This window comes from Centrocercus urophasianus, unplaced genomic scaffold (assembly GCF_019232065.1).
Source record: "Centrocercus urophasianus isolate 14NV4802_14NV808 unplaced genomic scaffold, USGS_Curo_1.0 seq_15, whole genome shotgun sequence".
Taxonomy (NCBI): Eukaryota; Metazoa; Chordata; class Aves; order Galliformes; family Phasianidae; genus Centrocercus; species Centrocercus urophasianus.
Genome location: NW_024884697.1, coordinates 41293637 through 41309297, shown reverse-complemented (window position 1 = coordinate 41309297; position 15661 = coordinate 41293637). Strand labels below are relative to the sequence as shown.

Genomic DNA, 15661 nt, shown 5'->3' with positions numbered 1-15661 from the left:
TAGGTTGTAAGTTCTTCTGTCACCCACATAAGCTAAAATAATTAATTTTCCTAAATAATGCTATTTAATATTGGAACTTTAAGAATTCTCTACTTGCTGTAGAAGAGGATCGTATTTTGTTAGCTTCAGTGATCTGCCACATCTAGGTATGGAGACATTTATTTTACTTCCTACTTAAAAACTCTTGATTCTTGTGTTTATCAATGCCATTATGGTCAGGAATAGATTTTGCAGCATTTACTTCTAGGAACTTTGTACACCAGTATCAGTTGTGGGTATCTGAGTCAGTAAGCTGTCCTTAAAAAAAAAAAATAATACAACAAATAACAAAACAAACAAACAAACAAACAAAAAAAAACAGATTGTACAGAATCATCAACCTTAATGAGTCTATGATTTATCAGGCACATTTTGTTCACTCATGCTTATTTAAGTTGTTTGGAAACTCAAGTAAGGTATTTCTTACATACTCAATACTTTATTAGAAAACCCAAATATTTCTACCAAAACAATTAATCAGTCTATTTTCATGAATTATATTTAGGTTTCCAAATTTTGCAGATTTCAACCCAAGTGGTACATGTATAGCTTCTGCAGGTTCTAATCATACTGTGAAACTGTGGGATATTCGAATGAACAAGCTGCTACAGCATTACAAAGGTAAAAACATCATTTGTTGTGTTTTAGAAAGGGTGGGACTCTGTTACAAAACGTCATTTACTTTGATATATGTGATTTCATTCCTTATTGGAGAAAATAGAGAAACAGATCATGCTGGCATTTTGTAAATAATCTTTTTGTAGCCCAGTGACCCTAAAAAAAAAAAAAAGAAAAAGCCTCAACATAAACTGCATTTTGATTATCCTAAACAAACTTTTCTTTTAGAGTGGGGAAGTAGAAAAGATCACAGAAATTGTGTCTATTTCCTTGTATAGACTTTGAATGTTGTCTTTTGTGTATTAGTTCACAGAGCAGAAGTTAACTGTGTATCGTTCCATCCTTCTGGTAACTATCTCATCACGGCTTCTAGTGATGGTACCCTTAAGATTCTGGACCTCTTAGAAGGAAGGCTTATTTACACACTTCATGGACACAAGGTATACACCATAAACCTATTAAAGTGGAGATTTTAATAAGTTTCTCCTTTTTTTTTTTTTTTAAGTGAAAGTAACATTTGCAATGTCTTGTCGTAATTGAAGATTAAATTTCAGTGAATGGCAAAGTGTTGTGTTAGTACACCTTTCTACAAGTGTGTAAGGAAGCACATCAGTTTTGGCTACAACTGTGCAATTCATCTGTCAGTATTGTGTGCATGCTTAACATTGAATAATGGTTTGTGTTATGAATTAATTTTGGAGAGTTAATTATTTGGAACTTTAGGCTTTTGTCTACTGAAAAACAGTGCTCTCCATAGGGGGAAGCTTATGGAAGATATTTTTTGTGAAGAACGATAGATTTTTTTTAAATCCTTTTCCTCCTCATGCAGAAGAAATCTTAAGTTTGATAATGAATCTCTCAAACACTTTCTCTTGAGAAATGTCATATATATTTGATTTTTTTGTTTGTTTGTTTGTTTAATTCCACATAAAATCTATGGAAAGTGTCACCTTTTTTTCCAGTATCTATTGTAGTAATCAAAATGAAGCATCTTACCAAGATGTGCAACAATAATGCATCCATCAAATCATGCAAAAATTTTTATAGCTAATTTGCTCCTTTATTATTGAAATTGTTTTTTTTTTAATATTAAATAACTATGAATTTTTTTTTCTTTTTCTGTGTATTAAAATACTATGATTACAGTCGTAGCATTTTACTCTGCTATTTTGTTTTTTCCTTCAGGGACCTGTCCTTTCTGTGGCCTTTTCAAAAGGTGGTGAAAAATTTGCCTCAGGTGGAGCAGATGGTCAGGTTTGTAGTGTAGTCTTTTGAAATTAAATGTCTTCTCAGTGTTTGCTACGGTTAATGTTAATTAGAGTATGCTGACATTCTTGGCATTTTGTCTAAGAATGTGTTATCCTAAAGTTAAATTTGGGTAGAAAAGTGGTAAATATGTTATTTAAAAACTTATGCTTAACTATGTTGGATTGGATATTATGAGAAGGAGATAATAGGCATTTCTCTCCAGGTCATTTGATTTACAGTAATGAAATGGTTTGTAATTGTTGCAGTTCAGTGTCAAATAAATAGGTTTTTAGCAAATAATAATAATTCATACACACTCAATTTGTTTTTCTCTTCTTTTAAAGTCACTACTTTGTTTTCGCTTGATGTTTCAGGCAGCACCCTTTCTAGAAATGACTTGAAAGCATTCAAAATGTATTCCTTGAGCCACTAGTATAATCTTTTATTTTCTTTATTGAAGTTTTCATATGAGATTTTTTTCTCTGTCCGAAGAAAATTTTGATTCTTAAGGAATCCTGAATTGTCCTTATTCTCATGAGCACTTTCTTGGAGCCTAACAACCTCAATAAGGAATTGGATGGATGACCACAGCCAGAGCATTGCACGGTGTCCAAGTGAAGGCTGGTGATGCGTGGTTTCCCCCAGGGGTCTTTCTTGGGACCAGTACTGTTAAATATCTTTATCAACAATCTAGATAGTGGGATTGAGTGCATCCTCATCAGGTTTGCTGATGATACCAAACTGAATGGTACAGTTGATGCAATAGCAGGAAGGGATGCCATCTGGAGAAACCTGGACAGACTTGAAAACTAGGCCCACATGAACTGAATGAGGTTCAACAAGGCCAATTGCAAGGTGTTGGGTCTGGGCAACCCCAGATATGGGTGCAGACTGGGAAGAGAAGTTGAGATCAGTCTTGTGAAGGACTTGTGGGTTCTGGTGGATGAAAAGCTGGACATGAGCCAGCAATGTGCTCTTGCAGCCTGGAAGGCCAACTGCATCCCAGGCTGCATCAAAAGAGCAGCCAGTAGGGTGAGGGAGGTGGTTGCTCCTTTCTTCTCTGCCTTTCTGAGGCCCCACATGGAGTACTGCATCCAAGTCAGTGGCACCTGGCACAAGAAAGGTGTGGACCTGTTGGAACAGGTTCATAGGAGGGCAGGGAAGATGATCAAAGGGCTGGGTTATTTATAAAGAAAAGTTGAGGGAGATGGGCTTGTTCAGCCTGGAGAAGGGAAGGCTCTGGGGAGACCTCATTGTGGCCTTTCAGTACTGCTCTAAGCGATCAGTGGAAGATGTTGAACTTGAAATGAGCTTGTAACAATCCATCTACTTTAGATTGTACTAGAAGTATGATTTAGTCTTACTGGAATTTCTGCTTATACGTTTGACCTTTCTGATGTTTACATATTTTTGCTTTTTTTCTAAAAAGCATTTTTAATATTTGCTGTAAATACTCTTGCTCTTACAAGCGAGTGATTTTTAAGTCAGACCATGCAGAGTAGACCATGCTCCAATCTCTTTTTTTTTTTTTTTTTTTTTTTTTTTTCTAATTCAGAGGATAACTGGAAGAAATCAACATTGGTCTTCTGGAAATTGCCATCTTCTGCTAAGTGTTATGAACTTTTTTTAATTAATTTTTCTCAGTATTTAGAAACATTTATTTAAAGACAAGTATTTAAAGACAGAAATCACGAAACTTATGCTAAATTTAATTAAATGATTTACATTTCCAATTACTTTGTTACATGAAAGAGATGCTATGCAGAAGTGTCTGTATTGTAGAATAGACCAGGCTTGTTCTGATGTTATGATCTATTGATGCTAACAACTATCAGTGAGTAGACTCAAAATAGTTATTTGCTGACATAGTGGCTTTTTTACAGGTATTATTATGGAAAACCAACTTTGATTCATTTGATTATAAAGAAGTTCTTAAACACCACATTAGAAGAATACAGACTGATGACCCTCCTCATCTTCTTGATATTTACCCAAGATCACCTCATCTCCATGATGAAAAGCTTCAGTCAGTTGAGGTGAGTGTAATAAGTGCTCCAATATAGGAAACTGGAAACTTACTTATAAACACCATCTGTGTAACATTTATAGTTAAACGTAGTCTGTATGTACTGGAAAACTTTTTGTTGCTGTGTACAATATTTTGGAAGCAATCATAGCTTACAAATTCATGTTAACATTACTAGGCTAGTTGATACTGGCAAATAATCCTATAGAATTCCTTTCACGTTTCTTGTGTAGGTCTGTATCCTTCTAATTAGAAAAAAAATGCAGACAGGTAGTCTGATTTCTACTGAAGTACCATACCAAACTGTTGCAGAAGATATCTGAATCTTCAGTGAGCACACAAAGTAGCATTGTTACTGATATTCAGAAACTAGATCGTCATAAGTTGCCCCTCTTTCCAAAACCTTTGGATGTTGTGAGAAGATCTCGTTATTGATCTGAAAACGTATCAAGCTTTTCTAGGACAGTGGAGTTCTTTTGTGTCATTATGACATAGTAGGTCCATGTAGTCTGATTTCCTGCATCTTGTTCTGCAGATGCTTTGCTGTCAGGTCTTCTATTAGGAAGCTTTAGAAGTACTGGGAGCTGGGGAACCAAAATGGTATGTTGAATACTGCCAGTTTGGAAAATCCTTTTGTCAGGTTGTCTGATAGTTAAGCTAAATAGGTGAACACTACAGTGCTATAGACAAGACAATTGTTTGTGCATAAATCACCATGGATATGTTTGTGACTGCCTTTGGTAAATCTGCATAGCTTTTACTTGGTGATGATTACGTACATTTTTATATCTTTGATATTCTCCAGATGTCTCTACTGTCCAAAAGTTGAATCCAGTATATAGATCCATTAATTATTTGACTTCTGTCATTACTAATAGGGTCCTATACAAATTCACCATTATCTGTTTTTTATTCAAATAGAATGCTGCTATGGTATCTGTTTCCTTCTCTGACTTTTCAAAGATTTGAACTTGACACTGAGAGGTGCCACTGTGTGCCTCTGCAGGCATGTTTGCCTTTCCCTATTGAATGGGCCTGAGCATGAAGACAGTACTACTACACCCTTGTAGAAAGCACAGATATTCAATCTGAGTATTATAAAGATTGAAAATATTTTGGTGGAGGTCAGGAACCCCAAAAGAATCCATCACGAAGTATTCTCACTTATCTGGTTTGTTGTCAACTTAGATGTGAAACTTTCTGATCATGGTCAGAGTAAGAGCAGGGTAATTTTTTGTATGACAGTTTGATAAATAAACTTCTCTCATGGACAGTGATGTATCATTGCATCATTGCATGGTCAATGAATGAAGTGTAAGTCCTGTTTGTAGCAGCCTTCAGTATCAAGGGTCAGTGTTTGAACAAACTCAGCCACAGCATTTACCATCACATTTAAACTACCCTTCCTGCATCAGCAGCTTGCTTCAGGATCTGTTCAAATTGCATACACTTTAAAGCACTTAAATGCTAAGAACACAGGTTAATTTATATAGTTTCAGGGTTTGGTTGAGTTCTTTTCAAGTTGATTTTTCCAGACTGCTCAAATGCTTAGCAAATGAATGAATATTTACTAAAGCAATCTTCCTCCTTGATTCCAGGCAATCAAGGAGATCTGGAAAAGTGTTGAATTCAGGCTACAGACAAACTAAGGTTCACAAGCACCTAGTTATCTTCACTAAAAGAGCAGATAAGGGAAATCTGATATTTGAATGTCAGGAAATTATTTACAAGCCTGTTTTGATGGATTTAGTTTAACCTATTGTCTGCATTTCTGCATGGTTGTAACATTTGTAGCATTTTACAGGCTTCTGGGTTAGCTGCTCCCAGGGAATATAGTAGTCTGAATTTTAAGACACAGCTTTGAAATTCATATTCTTGACTTATAAATCTTTATGGCTGTTGTTCAGTTGCACTGCATCTATGCAATTCTTGATTATTCAGGAAACAATACACTAGGATCTGCTTCACTTTTCTAAAGCTTGTGACCATTGCAATTATTCAGACAATTCGGAAATAAAAGTAAGTGACTTGAAGTGCTCACTTTTCTCCATTGACCATAGAGGTAATCTTGGATGACCAGTTCAAATACAACAGTATGTCTAAGTTTAAAATGAGGTGAACCCCAGTCACTGTCTCCTTTTTGAGCTAAGGAGCTTTTGAGGGTATTTGAAAATAGTGTGTTCAATCAGTAGCACAGTTTTAGTGCAGTATTCCGAGAGATGCGTTCCACTTGGTGGCAATTATAGAAAGTGAAATTTCCATTAACATGTTAAAATCCCAGTGCTATCTTTTTTTAAAGATATGTGGAGTTTCCATCTTTAGCATGATAATCTAATGTTAATTTAGTTTCTCATTAAAATGTCAGTGTACTTTCAGATGCAGATAATTTCACAGATGTTTGAAATCCACATGTACACTAGATGGCAGTAGAAATAAGAATATATGGCTACTGCTTGTTTGCCTTGAGAATTCCAGTCTATGAAAAAAACAAGGGTTAATCAAGTTCAAAGCAAAATTTTTTCTGTATGTTTGGAGAGACTATTTAACAGCTAGCTGTATCACTTTTCTAGGAAATGTTTTGCATGAGTCATTTAGAACTTTATCTTTTAACTTAATTAATTTATCAATTTGCTATCTTTTTATTTAGCATCAATGTCTTCTTATGAAAGACGAACATTTTTTGTTTCTTTTCTTGTTTGATTTTTATGCACTTTAGAATGAAATAGATAGAATTAATGCCACCTCTGCTAAGGCTGCTGTTGGTCTACTGATAAAAAGTTGAAAAAGGGAAAATTCATTTCTCTTTGCTACACCAGACTTCATGGTGTTTTGAAAGTCATCTAGTCCTTCTTTATTTCAAAATAAACGAGCTTCCTTTTCACTTAACATATTTAGCACAAGAAGCTGGATGCACTGGGCTGTAAATCTTCATAACTGGCAGCACAGCTTCTGGCCAGCAAAATATTTGGCCTTTGTGCCTTCTTATAATGCATATGTATACTAATTTTTCCATATATGAAAAGATTATCCGAGGGCAAAGAGAGTATCCTGTATTAATATGGTGCAGGTTTTTAGCTATGTGGTGCTGAACTATAAGATTTTTTAACTGTGATTATCATGAAGGTAAGTTATAGTGTGAATGCTGTAAGTATACCAGCAGTGTACATGCTGCAAGTCTCTGTTTCAGTGAAGTAAAAATCTGCAGAATAATTCTTAAGTCTGTATGTTTCAGCTGTAGTGAAGTGGGAACAATTTGGAGAACCATGGACAAACTAGAGCAGACAGCATGGGTGATGCAAACATATGACAGCTAAAGCTTTCTATAGTTTCTTTATTTGTAGTTACGGAGAACATAAACTAACTCCAGAACTGAAAACCTACTGGCAGCGTTAACTTGGTATTCCATATAAGACTAGCTTCGCTCTATTTCTACCCTGTGCCACAGTACTAACATTGTTTCAGCTGCCTAAAATGGTTCACTGCTCTATGGACTACGTTTTGATATGGTATATATTCTTAAGTGTCTGTGTCAATTAAAAAGAAAGCAGTATAACTTAGCAGTAGCAGATGTCAAAACTTGCAAAATCACTTTCAAATGAGTTGTGCAGTTTGGAATTTTTATGAATAATTCCTACTGTTCAGTATTTCAGCAGAAGCATTGGTCACTTTTTTTTTATTATTATTATTTTTTTTAATTTGAATGATTTTGAGGTAGCTGATCATGGTAAATCTATGTCAAGCTGGTATTTTTGATTTATTTTTTCTTGATTTATCATGAAACTAAATCTGCTATTGCTTAAGCTAAGAATGTTTGAGCTAGTTTTGAGGAAACAGATGTTTATAAAATATAAATTACATCTTTAATAAATGCATGTCTGGATTCTCTTTCTGTACTATATGATTGCACTTTATATTGTTGTGGATCAGCATCCTTCCTTTATTCTTAAGGCTTATTTTCAGCTTGTGGCGAATAGCAATTCCTCACTGAAGCTTTCAGTCTTATTTCCCTTCTTGTACTGCTGGAAATAATGAAGACTGTAATTAATTTTCAACAGGTCAACCCTACGTTTGATGTGGCTGATACACAAACAGTTGACCCACCTGTTGTAGAGATTAGTTCCTCTCCATCTTTTGGTACTCTGGTAAGTTGCCTTCTGAGCCAGAATGAAAGAAAAAAAAGAAAGAAAGGAAAAAATAATACTGCTTAGCTAGCTTAGCTTTAACTAAAGATGTTACTGATTTTTTTTTTTTTTTTTTGTATGAATAAAATGCAGTTTTAATAAGTTGTTGACTGTTCAGAGCTCAGTATTCCACCTTCTCAATGTAAGCTTTTTTTTTCACAGTTCCCAAGGCTAACCAGAAGATGGTGTAATAGTGAAGCTTCCACGTTATACTAGCAATTTCATTAATGTTCTAAGCAGAAATTCTAATTAGAAGCCCATCTTAATTCTATCTAGATATTGCTGTTAAAATCTCTGCCTTTTTCTCAGACAATTTTTGTAGCTGTCCTGAGCTTCAAATAATGAGAAACATAGAGTAGTTGCCTCACTGATGAGAATCCAGTAGAAATTCCAGTTTTTCCAGGGGAGAAAAAAAAGTAACATTTTAGGAGAGAAACATAGGATTAGTTCCTTCTAGTGTTAGCTTTTCATATGACATTGTTAGAGCATGTGGGAGGAGAAGGATGAAATGTTTTAACCATAGTTTTGCATGTGGGAGTAGAAATATGCTCTTCTAGTTTGAAGTCCTAGAAGATGTACTATTCTAGAATTTAAATGAAAACATCTTTTCGTTCTGAATCGTTTCATGGGAAGGTATGATTTGTATCTTGAGCAATTTTAATTACCATAACAAGAATTTGTGTAGCTGAGGGGTCAATACATATGAGTGGGCAGCAGGTATGGTTTCTGCTGTTTTCCTTTGTTGTGAATGCTTTACAGAAAGGCACGTTGTGAGGATAGTTTATAAAATGCTTTAAGGTTGTTCAGTGAAAATCATGATAGAGTTTCACATCCTAAAATAAACCTTTCCTGCAAAAACAAATAAACGTAATAATTCAATGTGAGAGATGGCATTCAGGTCACTCCAAAAGTGATGCCTTTTATTTATTTCTGTGGAAACCACAATAGATACAAAGAGCACAATGACACTATTTGATAAAGCAGATTCTCAGCTACAAAACACTATTTTTCAACATAGTCACCAGCATTAGGCAATTCACATGGATGAGCTGGTTGACACGCTCTTCATTTTATGGTGTGACAGCTGTGCAAGGCCATCCAGAATGAGGCTTGTCTTTCATGTCGCTGTTGCCACTGTTGAAACACACCACCCACTGCCTCACTGTGCTCACATCCACTGTTTGGTCTCCATAAAAATTTAGCAAGCATGGATGAATGTCAATGGGTGCAATTTTTTCTGCGTTGAGGAATTCAGTGACACACCTCTGCTTCAGACACACTTCTGTGTCAGATATGACTTTGTCAGACTGCCCTTCTTCTGCCATCTGTCATATGGCAACAAAATGTAATGGAATATTGGTGGGAAGATTCAACCTCTAATGCTATATACCACCAATATTCACCTCTGATGTTGTGGGTCAATATAAAAAAATAGGAGGCATTACTTTTGGAACACCCTGTAGCTCCATATATTTTAAGTTGCTGTAGTTGATGTGTTGTGATTTCACAATACAATATGGATCTCTGAGATAATTTCAGTCAAAAGTAATTTGCAGACTCACAGATGTCTCTTTAGGAGGCTTGACAGATTAAGGATTGCAGTGGATAAAATTTATTGATTGTCAATTCAAAATATGCCTTGTTTACTACTTCCTGTTCTTGATACTGATCACAGAATCCAAATGTACAGCTGCACTGTAATTCTTTGTTATGTACCTATAAATCTACCAATCATTTAATCTCCTTCCTTAATCCATTTAATAGGAAAGCAGTTTATAAAATTTTATGCCCAGAACTCATTCTGGGATTAACTTGACTCGCTACTGACAGCATTCTCTTCATTTCAGTATAGTTGGCTTTACATTTTTTTATTACAAAAATGTTGTTTCAAAATTCATATTCATCTCTTTTGACAGACAGTAATCACTGTTTTTGTTTTTGCATTATCTTCATCTCCTATTCAGCATTGGTTCCCACCTTTCTGCAACTCAGTATTCAGTCTGCATATTTTGTCTATCTAGTGTTGTTTCTGCATCCTTGCAATTCAGACTACAGACATAAGGACAACTGCTTTATCTTCCGTATTTTTTCTTCAGCTAACTTTCCCCTCCAGCACAGTAAGTAATACTTTGCAAAACTCTGGCAACCTTATCTGGTCCTCCCTGCTGTATGTCATCTTACCTTTTGAGTTATCATTCCGTTCAGCATCTGTGTACCTTACCTACATTTGTTGTTTGTGGAATGATTACCTATTTCTTAATTGGGTGAACCATCCAATCTCTTGGTTGCTTTCATCTGAAGCTATCTTGATTTCCCTAGTATGTAGAGCCTTCATGTTTTCTTTCTAAAAGTCAAATGCAGAAGGGAGATACTGGATTTCTTCCCATCCCACCTTCACTGCCAGCTCTCCCTCCTGGATACTATTTGGCATCGTGTGAATGGTACTGTGTTTGTGTATCTGTGTATTGGAAGACGTCATCAGCCTCTAATGAAGCTCATTTTCTTCCCTGATGTGTTACCTCCAACAACATCATGCTGAACCTCTGGGTTACTCTTTTCCTACTGATTATCAAAGATAATATAACTGTATACTATTTTCTTTGGAAACTTGTCAAGACGTATCAAATCCACTTGTGGTTTTTGGTCCTACATTCACTGGAAGAACTCTTTTCTAGGCTCTTGCTCTTCTGATAATTGAAGTTCTTAGATCAGGTTATCAGATTATCTTACAAAAGACCGGCGTTTACCTACTTTATTCTTTTTCAGTCATTTTTATTTAGCTTAAGCAATTCTTCATCCATTCTGGTTTATTTAGAGAGGAAAAAATACACTCTGTACTTACGTATCCTTAAAGATTCTTGATCAGTGCAATTGGAGGTTTAGGTTGGATATCAGGAAAAACTTATTTACAGAATGGGTTGTTAAGCACTGCAATAGGCTCCCCAAGGAGGTGGTTGAGTCAGCATCCTTGGATGTGTTTAAAAACCATTTGGATGTGGTGCTCAGGGACATGATTTAGTGGAGGGTTGTTAGAGTTAAGGTAGTACGGATGGGTTGTGGTTGGACTCGATGATCTTAAAGGTCTTTTCCAACCTGAGCAATTCTGTGATTCAATGGCAGGGCCCTAAGGAGAATTTGCACAACATTTTGGCAATTCCCTGGGCCACTGGTGGTAGCCAGCCTTTTTTCAAATCACTGTCTTAAGTATTTAAAGACAGACTTCTCTAGAACAAATGAAAAGCTTGTGTAGGATCTGTGATGAGTTTCCCCTAGATCCCTGAACGATCTCCAGAGAGAATGGACGTCTATACCAAACTGTGTAATGTTTTGTTGAAGCAGAGAAGTATACCTTTTCCTCCCTTCTGTACAGATAGATTGGAAAGGACATCTGAAGTAATTTCATCTGTCCCCTGCCTTAAAGCAAGGCTAATTTGGATGAGGTTCTGAAGGGCCTGGTCCAGTTCTTTTGTGAGTATGCGTAACAATGAAGGTCATGCCACCCATCCAGGCAGTTTGCTATGATGTTATACTGGTGAAAATATTTGTCATAATATGTAGCTAGAGTTTCCCATGTTCCAATTTATCTGTTGTCCCTAATTCTGTCACAGTGATTTTCTCATAAATTTTTGGCTCAATCTTCTCCACTTTTCACCCGTTAGATATTTTAGGTGGCAGTGAGATCTCCACGTGGCCTGCCTTCTTTGAAGCTGAGCAAACCTGGTTCTCAGCCTCTCCCTGAATTTCATGTGTTTCAGCCTCTTATCTGTCTTGCTCTTCTCCCTCTGGATTTGCCCAGAATGTCAGTATCTGTCAACATACAATCTTGTACTGAGAAATACCAAACTGGGCACAACTCTAGATAGTTAAGGTGCAGCTTCATACTATAGTTGTTAATTATTTACAACTACGCAAATTATTAAACTCCAAGCAGCACATCTTTTCAATGTTTGTACAAAGTTGTATGGTATAGGGCCAGTTATTTTCAAACATAGTGAATAGTATGCTTTCGTCTAAGATCCAAACTGAAGCAACTTACTTCGTGAACATAGAAATGGGAACATAGTCATTGTGTCAGTGTAATAACTTAAATGTAATTATCAGTACAGAGCTACTTTCTTTTGAACTGTAATCACGTTTTAAGAAATCTTCAATATAGTCAATTAAGTCAATATACTGGTATTTTCAGCAAAATGGCTTTTTTAAGCTATTTTTTTAGCTAATTTGATGATTCATTTACTTGTTTCCCGTGTGTTACTGAAATGTATATAAAAACAAGCAAACAAGCTGTATATTCTACGTAGCTAGTTTGCATAATGCCCTGACTTTTCTGATGTTAAGAGTGTTTATATGTTGCAGTTATTGAAACTGAGGTATGTGCTAGCCTTTTACGCTGTGAAAACTTTCCCTGAACTGCGGTCAATGTTTTTGGGGCTACGTGAGTGGGTTCTTTTTCACCTCTGTCTCACTGAAGACCCTGAAAACATTACTGCCCCTCTTCCAACCACTCTTTTCTGTGTGTCAAGCTTCTTAACATTGCCTTTGTTTTTTGAGCTATTGAAAAGGAAAAAATGGAGGTCTTGTTTCCCTTTTTTTTTTTTCTTTTGGTATGTAAGCCAATACACTCATAACCTCCGGTCCCTGATAAGCCGTTGGGAACAAGTGAAAGTTGATGATGTCTCAGTAGTTTTTACTGACAGCAGCAGGAAATCACTGTAGAGGCTCTCTAATGTTCCATCCCCTGACCTTGCTCATGTAAACAGGATTTGGAGGAAGCAAAGCAATGTACTGTAATGTGGAAGTCAGAAAGTCTGCACTGGCTGTGAGACGTTTGCTGTTCTTTCTTTTCCAGTACTGGTTAACACTGAAAGAAAAATGTGCTTTTTATTTATTGCAGTATGGATTGTTAAGACTGTAGATTAGTTATTAGAAGGGGAAAGATTGTTCCTGTTTGAGACAAAAGGAACATGCTGTGTTTTAATATAGGAAGTGACCAAATAAATTCTCCCCAAAACTTGTAAAATATTCAAATAAGAATGTGTAATTTTTATTCCTTGGGATCAGACTTTAGTAGCTAAGCTGTCTTGCCTATGTAGTAGGCCTCTGGATGCAAAAAGAAGTATCTATATTCTCAATTTATCCTATACACGTGCCTTCCTTGGTATGTATTTCAGTGGCTAGGTATTTTTGACAAAATTTTTAATGACTGTATTTTGAGTACGACCAAAAAATAAACAACCCCATGTAAGTTGTGAAGTGTGTCAGCAATTGCAAAGGCAAAATTTGCATCTAGTTCTTCCATCTCTGTGTATATTAAGGTTTACAGAACTATCCTTCTCATGGCAACTTCTTTTGAAAAAATCTTCGTGGAATATTGTACTTTCCTTGCATGCCTTAACACAACTTTAGAATTCTAACAAAGAGAATGACAAAAGAAAATTTATCTTAAAACCTAAAAACACTGCATGTTTAACTTGCTGTACAACTTCAAATATATTGTGATTTACATCCTTTCCTAGCTCTAGCCTTACATGGAAATAAACACCAGCCCTCTTCAATAAGTTTAAGGCAAAGGGAAGAAGAAGAAAGGAGAAAACAAGAATTTTACAGCTAGATGCAGCTTTTATGTAGGTTAGTATACTAAACTTTAAAGGAATCTTCCAACACAAATGCCAAAAGAATGAAGCAAATGGTATATTGACCAGTGAAATTCTAAACTTTTAAATGTCTTCATAGATGTGCAGGTATGTTTAGAAAAAAATGTGTGTTTAATCCTAAAGGAACCATGATTTAATAATACTAACCTAAAATAACAAAGGTCAAGACACATAAAAGTGAACTCGGTGTTCTCAATAAAAGAAGAATAAGATTCAAGTGGCCCTTGCATTTTGCAGTGGTGATATTCTACCACAGCATGTAACTGCAGGTTTACAGGGATAGAACAGGAAATGTGCTAATGTGCTACATAATTAGGTAATAATATATGTCTTGATGTTCCCTAATAGGATTCATTATATTCTTTGAGTGAACTGGAGCTTCAGAGAGTTGAGTTTTCACTGGAGACAGAATTCTGAACACTAGAGAGTGCAAGAATATAATATTTCTTATACTGTTTTTTAACCTGCTTTCCCAGGGAAATGTAGCTTATGAGTTTATATTGCTTATTTGTCTATCTGTGTCTCATCTCCCTACTAATTCTTGAATCAAATTTTTTTATGAACCAGTTTTGAAATCAGGAGCAAGCAGAATAAAGAAACTAAAGTTAATGCTGCCACTAAATTAAAAACAGGTGGGATGCTCTGAACCCACTGATGCTGGACTAAGCATGGGCTAACTGCAGGTGAACTGTCCTGTAAGAGTGTCACTGTACATATGGAGGGAGCTACAGTAGGACAGGAAGTTCAGAAGATGGACCTAACAGAAATCCCTCCTCACCACTCCACTGTAAAAGATTAAGCTTCAGTATTTATTTTTTTCACAAAGCAGTTAAATTACGTTGCCATTGCCCCACAGTGATATTGTTTACAGGTGCTGTTGCTGGACTTTTGGTACCATTTTTTGACATTATGGGCTTGCTGTAAATGACTTTGAAAACTGGCAGTATTTTGCTTTGTCTGAGGTCTTAGTCATGGCAACAGCACAATGCCTCAGGAATGCTTCAGGTTGATCCACATCTTTATATTGTTCTTTCAGCAAATCAGCATTTTTCTGGGAACTGGGGGCCTGGAAGTTCCAGGTATTATTTCTGCTTCAACTTCCTGAGGTACTGTACTTGTCTGTTCTGACCTTGTCTGCCAAAGTCATGTTTCCCCCTCATATCTGCTGGGAATCCAAGCTGTATTCACGGTTCTCACAGCTGATTCTGAGGCATGTAGAAAATGCTTGACAGCTATCAGCCCCCACATCCAATAACAACTGGTTCCTTCCTCTTCCTGGGGAAGTGTAACATCCTCTGAGAAGAACTATCCCCTGAGGAATGCACGAACAGCAAGCAAGCCTTTCACACAGGAAATTGCTACTATTGCACTTGCAGAAAAGTGTCTCTGTCACTTGGATTGTCAGTCTATAATGAGCTTCCTGCTGACCTAGATGATGATTTACTACTGATCTGAGTGCCATTTGTGAATCATTTAGCTTAATGGAAGTAAATGAAGTTAGCATTCAGTAGCTCTATTACTGTAAACATCTGTTATAATTTTTTTTCATTCATTAGCACAAGTTAAGTTTTGAACTTCTTAGTATTCATGGCACTTCAATAATTCTGTGATCCCACATTTTCTAAGACAGAGAAACAAAGGAATGTTTGGCTTGATTCATAGTGTGTGATTCCCTTAGAAAAGGTTACAAGGTTTTATTTTTGTTTATCTTAAACTGAGTAATAAATTTGTGCCACAGATGAAGCATGACAGAAAAGGTGATACTATGCTCTTGACTTATCCTATGTTCTTAAGTATTACTGGAATCTAAGTTTGGCACAGTGTGCTTTCAAATTAGTTGTGCAATCTTGAATATAAAATTAAGTATTTATAATAAATATGCTATTAAAGTGATT

General features: G+C 36.0%; 1 protein-coding gene across 1 annotated transcript in view; it reads left to right on the top strand.

Moving 5' to 3' along the window:
* The window catches only part of POC1B (POC1 centriolar protein B), a 41089-nt gene that overhangs the window by 14441 nt on the left and 10987 nt on the right, over positions 1–15661 (top strand). The window contains exons 6-10 of the mRNA XM_042815900.1: positions 545–660; positions 964–1097; positions 1843–1911; positions 3789–3941; positions 7987–8073. Of these exons, the coding sequence (XP_042671834.1) occupies positions 545–660; positions 964–1097; positions 1843–1911; positions 3789–3941; positions 7987–8073 (559 nt within the window). The remainder of the gene's footprint in view (positions 1–544; positions 661–963; positions 1098–1842; positions 1912–3788; positions 3942–7986; positions 8074–15661) is intronic.